This window comes from Argopecten irradians, unplaced genomic scaffold, assembly GCF_041381155.1.
Source record: "Argopecten irradians isolate NY unplaced genomic scaffold, Ai_NY scaffold_0168, whole genome shotgun sequence".
Lineage (NCBI taxonomy): Eukaryota > Metazoa > Mollusca > Bivalvia > Pectinida > Pectinidae > Argopecten > Argopecten irradians.
In genome coordinates, this window is record NW_027187635.1 from 8,288 (window position 1) to 21,449 (window position 13,162).

The 13,162-nt window shown below is 34.3% G+C and overlaps 1 protein-coding gene across 1 annotated transcript; it reads right to left on the reverse strand.

The window, feature by feature from the left end:
• Window positions 1-2,727: 2,727 nt before the first annotated feature.
• Window positions 2,728-12,682, reverse strand: LOC138311973 (uncharacterized). The gene is made up of 6 exons (XM_069253085.1): window positions 12,487-12,682; window positions 8,511-10,448; window positions 7,614-7,746; window positions 7,229-7,365; window positions 4,551-4,725; window positions 2,728-3,932 (listed from the first exon to the last, which is right to left on the reverse strand). The coding sequence occupies exons 1-6, from the start codon at window positions 12,538-12,540 to the stop codon at window positions 3,673-3,675; spliced, it is 2,697 nt and encodes an 898-aa protein (XP_069109186.1). The 5' UTR covers window positions 12,541-12,682; the 3' UTR covers window positions 2,728-3,672.
• Window positions 12,683-13,162: the final 480 nt, after the last annotated feature.

Genomic DNA, 13,162 nt, shown 5'->3' on the forward strand with positions numbered 1-13,162 from the left:
TGAGAACCTACATATGAAATGTACCATCATTTCTTCTCGAAAAGAAGTATTAATTAACTTCAACTGACAATATCCAAAATTGTTATCTGTCAACCATTTTGCTCTTTCTTATTGGAAAAAAAAATTAAACTGAAACTGGCTTCTGGTAATTGCAAATCTTAAAATGCCAACCTTTATAGTCCATTATTTGCATACACTCTGCTTGTACAGTTTCCTGAACTAACATACACAGTTATTCATGTACATAACAAGTCTGAAGTTGACTATAATATTGATAAGCAGTGACCAATACTACACTTATCAACCAAAAAATATTCAACATTTTTTAGCCAAACTCATCCCTCATTTGCCATAACATTTTTAATAGCTCATGAGTTTTATACTGAATTAAACAAAGTCAATGTCATTTACTAGTCTGAAGGTTTCAGATGTTATATCTGTCTTTTAAACTAAAGGCCTTAATGGTCACCTGACATCTGATACAAATTAAAGAAAGACTGTCATCCTAGAACAACTTATTGATAGATTTGAAAAGCAAAGCTTTGTCAATCTCTTGATTATTTACTGATCATGTATTGTTGTGAAGTATTTCATATATAATTGAAATATTTCAGAAGCTTCGTCAATCTTGGTTAATATTTATCATATGACAAGTTTAAGAAACTCTACATTACATTAATTTGTTTTTTACATTTTCAAACTCTTGAATGACCTCATTGAGTCAATATATAAAGCTGTAATGGCTGTAAACAACTATTTAACAAGGGGCATTAACCCTGCAAGATAATCCCATATTAAAAGTCATATGGTTTATATTTACTCAAGTTGTCTCGTTCATGAGATTCATTGTTGAATTCTAACAAAGGACAAAACTTAAAATTACTGTAGAAAAAAATCCAAAAAATCCATTTTTAGTCTCGTCCGAGATCTTACTGATACAAGGCTGCATACAAATTAATGTAGGTCCGTCACTTGCCATGACCATAGGTCAAGGTGACCTATTGTGATGGCCTTTTGTCTGTCATCATGCGTTGTCTGTTAACAATTCCTTGTGAACAGAATAACTTTTTGAACAGTAAATATTATCTGAGGTTGATGAGACTGATCAAAGTACTCAAAGTACTGCAAATACAACAGCAGAAACAGAAAGAAATTAAATGAATTTCCGAAATCAAAATAAATTAACCATTATAAAGACTTTCATAACAATTCAACTGACCAAAGAAAATACATGTTTTGTTTGACATTCTTCTAAATTAAAATTCCTACATAATATAAAAGATTTCAAAATAAAGAAAACAATAGTTTTGTATTCATTCAAATTGAGTTTTTTTCCCTATACAACGTACTCTTTACTTTTGTGTTGCACATACATTTAGGTAAAACCATGCACAAATGACGGCAGCCTTATAAGTTATATTGCCTTTACCACAGATCTGTTTTCAATTATCATTTAAAAACATTATTTTAATGTACACAGAAAGAAATTCTGATTAGTTTACTTTATAACCCTTCGGTCTATAAACCTACATATGGAACTTGAGATATATCCCTTCAGTACTTTCTGACAAATAGCAAATTAAACTAGCAAAATCAAAGATGGCAGCCGGTCAGCTATCTTGTTGACCGATCAATTACCAAACGCCATATGCAAAACTAGGGGCCCTAGGGGAACCTACATATGAAATTTAAGGAAGATCACTTCAGTACTTTATGAGAAATTGCAAAAACATACTTTAACTATCAAAATCCAAGAAGATGGCTGCCTGGCGGCCATCTTGTTGACCGATCCGTCCATTAATGCAATATGCACAATTAGGGCCCCAGGGGAACCTATATATGAAATTTGAGAAAGATCTCTTTACTTTCTGAGAAATAGCGGTAACAAGAATTGTTAACGGACGGACGGACCAAAGGTACGTGCTTTGAATAGCCCACCATTTGATGATGGTGTGCTAAAAACCATTTGAAATACCGTATTTGACCAAATAAGCGCCCAGGGCGCTTAATAAATTGATAAAAATGAAAAGGTGCTAATAAGTCGAAATTATTGCAAATCTATATCGTTTTATGTAATTTTGGTCCTTATTTATGCATGGGCAATTGAAATTGAGGCCTCAAAAAGGGGGAGGGGCGCTTATAGGGACATGGGCGCTTATTGGGTCGAATATGATAATCTTTTATTAAAAAACAAAATGCAAATAATATACTGAAGCCTATCTCAATATTGAAAAGTCAATGTACCATTAGAATCAGATCTAATCTACTCATTAAAGCAAATTTCTGTCAAATCTGACCAGTAGTTTGACTTCTACGAGCAATTTAATTTTCGAACAATCAGGTGCAGCGGCAATCTTAAAAATATTTTGAAAGGGCCTTAACGGTCATCTACTATTGGCACAATACAACACCTTGCAGAATATAGTAGTATATATATTCTTGTCCTCTGAATACATACATGTACTGTATACATAAATACAACTCTTTATATATTTTTTTCTTTCCTTTTTATTCCCCCTAAGTATTTTTCAAACTATTTTAAAAACATGTCTTCTCTGGTCTTTTTTTCTATTTTTGTTTTTATCCTAAACCCAGTATGATTGAGTGAGAGAATGTCACAGTGAGTAAATTGAATTAGTAATACCGGTAATTACAGAATTGATAATGTTGGTGGGGAAGTATGTTTGATTGCGTGTAATTAATATGTATTTATTTACTGTATTGATGAAATGACACTTTGGAAAAATAATACAATTACAAAAAAAAAAAAAAAAAAAAAAAAAACATGATTAGGAAACAATCACAAAATTTGATATTTAATTTTTCAGTGAGATAGCTAGACTGATTACCTTTGACTTATAGGTTCACGGACTCCTCATGCCTAAACGATAAACCATCATCTGATTTTAAATACTTGAAGCGTGAGATAGGTAGACTGATTACCTTTGACTTATAGGTTCACGGACTCCTCATGCCCAAACGATAAACCATCATCTGATTTTAAATACTTGAAGCGTGGAAAATAATTCATCAGTATTAAAAACAGGTACCTTTTGTCCAAAGACCTTGACCTTTGGTCAGTTGATTTCATGTTTAATTCTGACCAACTTTACTTCATTTTATCATAACTAAATGTTTCATCAGTGAAAATGTGCATAAATTCATCTTTAAAAAGTTCCAATTGTAGGTCCCACCCGTATGTCCCAAAAGGCTGAACCAGACTCATTTATACAAATTAAGATAGCACTCCCCATGTTCTGTTAATCAATGGGCCTTAACTCAGCCAAGGCCCTGAAATATTTTACTATGTTAAAAACTTTCGAGAAGATCCGTTATTATTTGCGAGAGTTTGTATATGGAAACAGACAAAGAGAAAGACAGACCTAAAGTAAGATCCCTTGTTTCGGTAAACGTGGGGATACAAACTAAATATGTCTACACTATTTTGTTTTTCTTTGTACTGTTAACCAACTTAATATTTTGGGGAAAGATCCCAACACATCTGGGTTCCAGCATAGGCTAAAAGGTTACTTGTAACAAGTGGACTAAATGTTGGAAGTTCAGGTGAACTGAAGTATTACAAGATGCCCTCTATTTGATCCAGCTATATACATGTTGAGCTATGCCAGTTTGGTTTAGGTTAAGAAAAATGGCACTATGACAGCTATAAAATCACTGCAGTCCATAAAATGTGTTTGAAAATGCATAGTCATATAACTCAAATAATTTAGCTTCTTCTGGGAGCTGCATATGAACAGTTGGTCTTGGCATCCTCATCACATTGATGCATGTATTAGCTGTGGGGATGAAGGATTCGTCAACACCATGAAAAACAATGGAAGGATGAAGTTCAAAACCAAGAACAGGCTCCTCCTCTGATGATGTTGTGAATTGTAGCACTTTCCCCAGAGTAACACATCTTCTTCTGCCACCTATAAAATATTAAGAATATTAGGCACTAGAATAGAAAACAACCCATACCTTGACCAGTTAAAGTCTAATGACTAATATTGAAGATCAATGACATTATCCATAATCCCATTATAATATTTACTGAATATTACATGTTAATTATTATATTTAAGGATTAACTTGAATAGAGTTTTTATGTAATGGAGATATAACACAAAAATCTGAGTGTACTCTAAATATTTAAAACCGCGGTTTATGATGAGAGTACACTCAGATTTTTGTGTTATATCTCCATAACATAATTTTTTTTAATTCAAATTAATCCTTATAATTCGATTTACTAAAGATAATCTCTTCAATACTCAAAATTTATTTTGGGAATCTTTTGTCTATTTTTTCCTTTATGGGCTGATAAAGTAAATTTTTAAGCTAATGAAAATGCTCGTAACAAGCAAAATTGAATTATAAACACATACCGGTATTCAACCAAATATATCCTGTCAAAAGTTTTGGATCATTTGAAATAGGATTAAATTATTTTTAGAGATGAGGACAACACAGGGTCTCTGGTTCATTGGATATTGCAGACAGACTGCAATTTTTACCTAGACTGTAGTAAAGTTATTAAGGTTGCTTACTGGCGACTTCTCTCAAATATCGCAGGAATGCTGCATATACTTTCTTTTCCATTTCTTTACTGTTGCTTCCATCTTCAGAAAATTGTGGCTTTAGCAATGTGGTCAACATTCTGTATGTCATTTTATTGGTTGTTGGTTGAAACAAGAATTGGAAAGCTGGAACTTTTTTGCAAAGCTGTAGAAATATAAGAGAAAAGAAGAGGTGACATTAAACAAGTTAAAACTCAATTAATCTCAAGTAACATCATAGAAACTGAAATCCACACCTTCAAACAAAAACTTAGCCCAAGTGCACCTACAAGTATTTATTGTATATATAGTGAAAACAATAAGATTTCATATCAGTCAAGTTTGAGCCAATTGCCACAGGTACAACTTAAGAGAAGTTTACAGTTTTCAGGAAAATTTCAATTCCATTGACATGATACAAAATGGTCATCACACATTTGACTGTTATTGTGCTATAACCATTTTTCCCCAAGGCCAAGAGTTAACAAATTTTATATATGGACAGACAATAATGGTCAAGCCTTTACACTGTATCAAAATGCAAAGAAAGGAATTATGAACACACATTAGGCATAACAATTTTTAAGAGGCCAAAGGGCCTTCACAGTCATCTGACTATTAGTAGAAACAACATACAAATGTAGTAGAAATATACATTAGAGCCTGAAGAAAAAATGTTCAAGTAAAATACAAATATTTTTTCACTTAAAGTCCCAAAATCTGTATCTGTCTTATTTTTCATGATTTAGAAGAATGTTGAAAAAAAAACCACCTGTTGTAAATCATGCAGAGACAGGACTTAATCGAAGTCAAGACGAGTGATAACGATTCAGAAACTTTTGATAAAAATAAAATAAATATTGAACATCGTTAGCTAGGTGGGTCCCATTTAGAAAATCAAGCCAAAATTAGCAGACATTCCAAAGTCGTTGCCGAGAAGGTCATGTGACTATATAGCTACCGTAACTACGTAACGTCTGTCCGAACTCTTCCGAGAATGGGTAATGAACTTTCTGACTTCCGTTCGGCAGTAATCATAACTTCTATGGCGACCAGTTTAAACTAAAGGCACGTTTACAACTTCAAGTATCGACTTTCAACAACTGCTGTACCAATGGTAATTTTAGCTACATCTAAAAATACTAACAATATCTGGGTCAAATCAATCTTGATTTTTTGTTGATAGTTACGTATAATGTGGCTTTAACTAATACATCATGTACATTTAATTAGTAGAAGTTGTTAGTTCATGATATATATATTTGACTATATGCATGACCTTGAAACAGTGTCATATTTTTCAAGTAAAGAAACTTAAAAGTGCTTCGAATTCTTGCAGCATGCGACAAATAAAATATATATCTCAGTACTTTTAGCATTTATTTTCTTAAGAACTTTCACATTTAACCTGTGACCTTGAAAGAAAGTTGTTTGATCAAACTTGGTAGCACTTCATCCCAGTATGCTACAGGCCCAATATATCAGTACACTAAGCCATTATTATTGACAAATCATTTGAATGAAAAGTTTACAGATGGAACAAGGCAGCGTAGGAAGCATGATGACTTTAGCTCATTTGGATGCTTTAGGTCAGATGACCTAACAAGATGCCCATGGGCCTTAGCGGTCACCTGAGTTCAGATACAGAATGAAACAAAGACATATAAACACTATATATTGGCCCATCAGGCTCTTGAAATCAGTTAATGATTTTATAACTTTGACTTTTCAATCTGGTTCCAATTGTTTCCAATTCTAAAGAGTTTTTTTTTTTAATTTTAGTCATTTTGACCCAATTTGGCCCTGCCAATCTGCCCCTGGGGGTCGGCCAGGACCAATATGGATATGATGCTAAAATGCTATTGTAGGGTAATAATTGTAACCAAGTTTGACTCATTTCCTATGAAAATTAAGCAAATAATGCTCATAAATGTGTTTTTTCCAATATAAACTATAATAGATTTGACTCCCTACTCAGGGGGAAATCTGACATACCAGGGCCATGAAATTCACAATTTTTTTAAAGGGCCTTAAAAAAGACCTTCTTATCTATGAAGAGTATTTGGTTCCATCAAATCTGTGAATTCAGAAGGAGACTTTAGAAATTTTAGCCATTTTAATCCATTTTGGCCCCACCCTGTGGCCACTAGGGGTTGGCCTGGACCAATATGGATATGATATTAAAATACTATCTCGATCAGGCTAATAATTCTAATATATTTGACTCATTTCCTATGAAAATTGAGCAAATAATGCTCATAAATATGTTTCTATGAAGAATATTTGATTCTACCATTTCTGGAATTTCAGAAGAAGATTTTTGGAGTTTTAGCCTATTTGACCCCTTTTGGCCCCACCCCTCAGGCCCTTGGGGGGCGGGGGACCATATAATTCACATTTTTGGTTGACCTTTGGCTATGGAAGGTTTCTGCAAAATTTTAACAAATTTGGTTCAGAAGTTTTGGAGAAGACGTCGAAAATGTAAATCATTTATCGCCATACTATGGACGACAGAGACGATGGACAAAAGGCGATTAGAATAGGTCACTTGAGACTTCATCTCAGGTGACCTAAAAATGTATGTAGCATAAAATGATTCTTCATGATAATATTTGTAAACCATATTAATGTATGTAAAGCCTTCAAAAAGTGTCAATAAATCAGCAAACCTGATAAACTCCAAGAGCGTCGAGGCCAGATCGGAGACTGGCAATGCATGGGCTCACTGGGTTCTCTCCAAACAGTTCTGATTGGACATCTTGTGACATAAAAGTTGGGATGCTTCCATTTTGGAGTACACTTAATGCTGAAGTAAAAGTGAATGTATTTAATAAATATTTGTCCTTACAATTGAAAACAACCAGAACTGTAAGCCGATGGCTGACTAATACCCCCCCTCCTCTATTCAGAGGTGCCTGGTTTGTTTGAAATATCTTTACATAGTCCCCTACATTGCTGTGAGTTCTCATTGAAATTGACTCAGGAGGGAAAATATTTCTACAATAACCTGTGTATATTGACCTTGTTACTAAGAAATAATAATAAAATACTTACCAAATATCTTTCCAACAACTTCATAATCTTCCCAAAGAAGATGGCGAAGTCCTTTATCGAAGTAGATGTCTTTGATTTCACGTAAAATTATCCGGAAAAATTCTTTCCTTGGTCCCCCAAAGTCAAGAGCAGTCTGAAGAAAACATAAAACAAATTGCATGTGTTTAAATTGATATCATTTTCCTTTCCATCGAAAAATGCTGTTTGGTGGTCATAAAACATTCATTGAATAGTCATTTGACATTAAACTACAGTATTCATCTATCTTTCTCAACAAGAACTGTGACACACGACTATTGCATTGAGGAGAAATAGCCAGAAACCATTACAAATCTGAGCCCCTTTCATTGTCTTTCTTTTTTTCCAAATCCATTAAGAAATAAAAGCAACAGGCATCTTGACCTTGATCCAACAACTCTGAAATTTGAACTTGTCCAAGATATTTTTTTCCTTGACATCTAGATCTGTTTGAAGCCTAATGAAAATCCGTGACATAGTAAAGCCGCTATAACTCAGCTATATATAGAGCACTGACAAAGATCTAGCAAACATTTACTGGTACATACTTAAAGAGAAAAACTGATCCTGCACCTCTGTTTCACTGCGCCGATACAGAAATAATTATTGTATAATGCTTGCATTGTTTAAACATGCAACATGTGTATACCTAGCATAAAGGAGAGATATTGAAAATATAATACATTTATCAATTATGTAAATTTGTTGAAGAGTATATCTATGTAGATGCTGTTCTGACCTGATAAAATCAGATTTTAATCAAGGATAAATCAAAGTTTCAAATTGCATTATTTTCAACATAGAGATTAAGTCATTCACAAATAAGCAGATAAAATGGTCCAAGGACACTGCTTTAATTATAAGGAACATAGCATATACCTCGTCATAAAATTGTACTTCCAATGTATCCCTGAGATCCTCTATAGCGGATATTTCTGGTTTTGTGGTTTCCCAGGGGTTCTTTCTATCAATAAGTATGAAATTTGTACTTCCTTCAATAATCTCAGCTTCATTTTTTATTTCCAATGGTCTGCCAGTGACAATTTTGGATTGAAATACCCTTAAGATTTCAACCGGGTTTGAAAGATTTTCTTTCTGGCACAATTCTGAAATATTGTTGACAATACTACTAACAGCTTCTTGTGGTACAAAAGAAGATGCGTTAACAGGATTTGGCATTGGTGTATCCTCATCAGGATGAAATGATGGACGAGACAGCGATGGACGAGACAGCGATGTATCTTGACGGTTTGGCAAAACTGATGAAGAGTTGTGTTGATTTGGCACTGGTGTATCCTCATCAGGATGAAATGATGGACGAGACAGCAATGTATCTTGACGGTTTGGCAAAACTGATGAAGAGTTGTGTTGATTTGGCACTGGTGTATCCTCATCAGGATGAAATGATGGACGAGACAGCGATGTATCTTGACGGTTTGGCAAAACTGATGAAGAGTTGTGTTGATTTGGCACTGGTGTATCCTCATCAGGATGAAATGATGGACGAGACAGCAATGTATCTTGACGGTTTGGCAAAACTGATGAAGAGTTGTGGTGATTTGGCACTGGTGTATCCTCATCAGGATGAAATGATGGACGAGACAGCAATGTATCTTGACGGTTTGGCAAAACTGATGAAGAGTTGTGTTGATTTGGCACTGGTGTATCCTCATCAGGATGAAATGATGGACGAGACAGCGATGGACGAGACAGCGATGTATCTTGACGGTTTGGCAAAACTGATGAAGAGTTGTGTTGATTTGGCACTGGTGTATCCTCATCAGGATGAAATGATGGACGAGACAGCAATATATCTTGACGGTTTGGCAAAACTGATGAAGAGTTGTGTTGATTTGGCATTGGTGTATCCTCATCAGGATGAAATGATGGACGAGACAGCGATGTATCTTGATGATTTGGTAAACCTGGCGATGAAGAGTTACGTTGATTTGATTCTAGGATAGGCTCATGATTACCAGATATTTCTTCTGATCCTTGATTTGTCCTATACAATCCTTCACAGGACTCAACATGTTGTCTCAAAGTTTTTATTGGATAACTTTTTTTACATAAATTACATTTACTTTTTACCTCTTCCATTTCTTCAGCACTAGCAATTGGATCACAGTTCAAGTCATGTTGAATAGGTCTAATATAAATTGTTGACTGTGGATTTGTGTGACTCTGAAGGTTCTCTCCTGACCAAGCTGAATGAATAAGTTCCAAATTCCGGCATGTTTGGGTTGCTCTCAACAGTTCAAAGCCACCGGCATTCTGCAATTTTGGAAATCCAGAGATTTGGGCATTTCTCTCCAAAATATCTGATGATAATTTCTCTAGGATATCATTTGGGGTATCAAATTTTGAAAGTTTTATTCTTTTGATTCCTAGTCCTGCACTTGATAGGACTTCCTTTTCTTTTGGTGTTGGTATTTTTTCTTGGTTTTTAGAGGCTAAACACAAAAAATTTCGTGAAAATGTTCTATCAGTCCTTTTGTTCCTACTAGTACCCCGTCTTGACCGAGACCTACTCTGTCTGTTTCCATATGATGAAAATAGCCGTGTTCTTTCATCAGTAATTTCCTGCACAAGGTTTCTGGCTGATGGAGAGACGACGCCATGCTGATCATTTTCTTGATAGGTTTCAAGATGTATTCGAAACCTATGCCTCTCTCCTATCGTTACGATTCCTAACCGTGCAAGCTCTGTGTCAGATAATTTCTTGGCTGTATTTATGTCCACTCTTTCCCTGTCAAAGTTTGACAGCAGACTTTGCAACCCTATTTTCTTCAAAAGGTCTTCCATAGTGGTAATAATCTGAAAAAAACAAGGGCCTTAATAGTCATTTGATAAATGATAACATTAGAACTGGCATGCAAGAAAAGGACAATAGCTTAAATAGAAGTTAAGTACTGTATCTTAATGTGCTTTAATTGATAGCTCAATACAAAGTTTCATGAGATGTTCATATTTTATCATATTATTATTTAACTAATCAACTTTTTTATATGTTTCCAGGTCAATTAATTTTTATTTGCAGAATAACAGTGATTTTCCAGTAATTACTGTCTTTAATGATTTTCAATAACAAATCCACCAAACTTTGTCAACATTATTCTAGTTATTATGTTCACAAGGTAAAATAATATATTATTACAAAGGGCAATAACTCTGTAAGTTAAAATCCAAGATCACTCAAGTTATCTGTTAAGGAACTATTGATGAAGAACGTAGAGACTGGGCCATGACTTCTGCTCAACAGCCCTTTGGCTTTGGATAGGTTGAGACTACTATTATAATACAATAGTAAATTTGTTTTTAAAATTGTGGAAAGATCTCCAACATGACAATTAGGGCTGTTTGAGAACAGCAAAGCTTGCTTCTGGAATTTTGTTGTCTTAAAACAGGTTCCTTGTATGTAATTTACAAGTATTGTAAAATATAACAATGTCATTCACATATAACTTAACTTTTCAGTCCATTGGGCCTCTTGAAATTCTTAAAATTCAGCAGTTTCCCCCTTTCAGTGATTTATAATCATAAATTATTGTTAAACACTAACTCCAAAACCTTAAACTGGCTATTTCGGCCCATTGGGCCTCTTAAAATTCTGATATCCAGCATTTGGCTCAATAAAATGATTTCCACACCCATTACAACAATTATAATCCAAAATTCTTGAAGAAATCAATTTCAGTAGTGACAGATAAGTTTTTTCGACACTTACACCAAAACCTTAACCTGGGATTTCCAACGCCGACGCTGGAGTGATTTCATAAGCCTCCCTCTCTCTGAGAGGGGAGATAAAAATGTACTAATGAAGTGTATTAAGAAATGATTCAAATAAGGTGGTTTATAAATCAATTTTATTGAAACAACAGGCCCATGGGCCTTAGCGGTCACAGGAGTTCTGATACAGAATGAAACAAAGATTTAGATATATAAACATGTATATATTGGTCTATCAGGCCCTTGAAATCAGTCAGTGACTTTATGAATTGACTTTAAAATATATTTGATTCTACCATTTCTGGAATTTCAGAAGAAGATTTTTGAAGTTTAGCCTATTGGACTCCTTTTGGCCCCACCCCTCAGGCCCCTGGGGATCAGTCATGGAAAAAATTGTTAATATGGCTATTCATTCTGATAATTCAGACAACATTTGACTTATGTCCTTTTAGCTATTACAAATGACCAAATAATGCTCAAAAATGTGCTTTCCCAATATAAACTATAGTTAACTTGATCCCCTCACCAGGGGGAAACGCGAGACCCCAGGGTCATATAATTCACAAATTTTGTAAAGGACATTGAGACTTTTTTTATCTATGAAGAGTATTTAATTCTAAAATTTCTGGAATTTGAGAAGTTTTCTGAAGTTTTAGTCTACTAGTTGACCCCTTTTGGCCACACCACTCAGGCCCCTGGGGGGCTGGGACCACCTAATTCACAATTCATCAAATTTGTTGAAATTTTGCAAAAACCTTCCATGGCATCAAAATTAACCTTCTTGATTCTGCGATATTTGCCTTTAAACATGACTATATATTTTTACCTGTTTGTCACAAGCTTTGACTCTCCCCGTCTTTTATTTGCAAAGTTAGCTTAACTTTTAGTTCACGAGTGTTGGTACTCTAATATATTTTTGATGAAGCCTGCATGCAGAATCAAGTGCAATTTGATGTATAATCTACATTTTCATTAAATTGCCAGGCTGTGAATCAAAAGTGTGCATCATTTGCTCATGCAGACATAGAATTGGGTAGAATATATTGTACATGTACTTGTTCATTGTCCGGAAGGGGTGTGGCTAAATAGTAAATACTGTCTTGAAATCGGGCATTGATTTACTTACAAGAAAAATAGATCCTTGAAGAAACACCAAACAGGTTATAATAATGGCTGCCATATTGAATTGGGCAAATGCCAATTATAGGATTAATATTAGGATCAGACACCGGTGCGAAATTTCCGGATTTTCACAACAATAGTTCTACTTTAAATTTATAAAATAACTATTCATTTGATAGGTAAAAAACAAGGAATAATATATATAAAATACCATAATTACCAGAAATAATTAAATAACCATAATGGATATGTCTCTGATATTATGTACAGTAGCCTGCTGTTACATTTTAATGTCCTTTATTATGATACTAGGATGTCCATGCATTAGGGCTGGATCAATAAATCAATATACCGATACAGCGATACATATCAATTTTCAGCAGAGTATCAAATATTGATACGCAAACATGTTGTATATCACTGTATTGTTTCAACAACTCAACCTACTGTTTTCATCAAAAAAGATTTGACCTTAAGTATTGTATTTTAATTGACAAAACAGCCTGCCATAGCTGTGACTTTAAGCACTAGTCTGATGCCCATGAATAGTAATTTTACAGCAGGACTAGTGCTAATTGTAATGAACTACATGTAGTCTGATTGAATCCCTATAAACTACTATATCTGCAATGATCAATTGCATTTTCAACACATTTTGAGTGCATTCTGTACAGTATGCG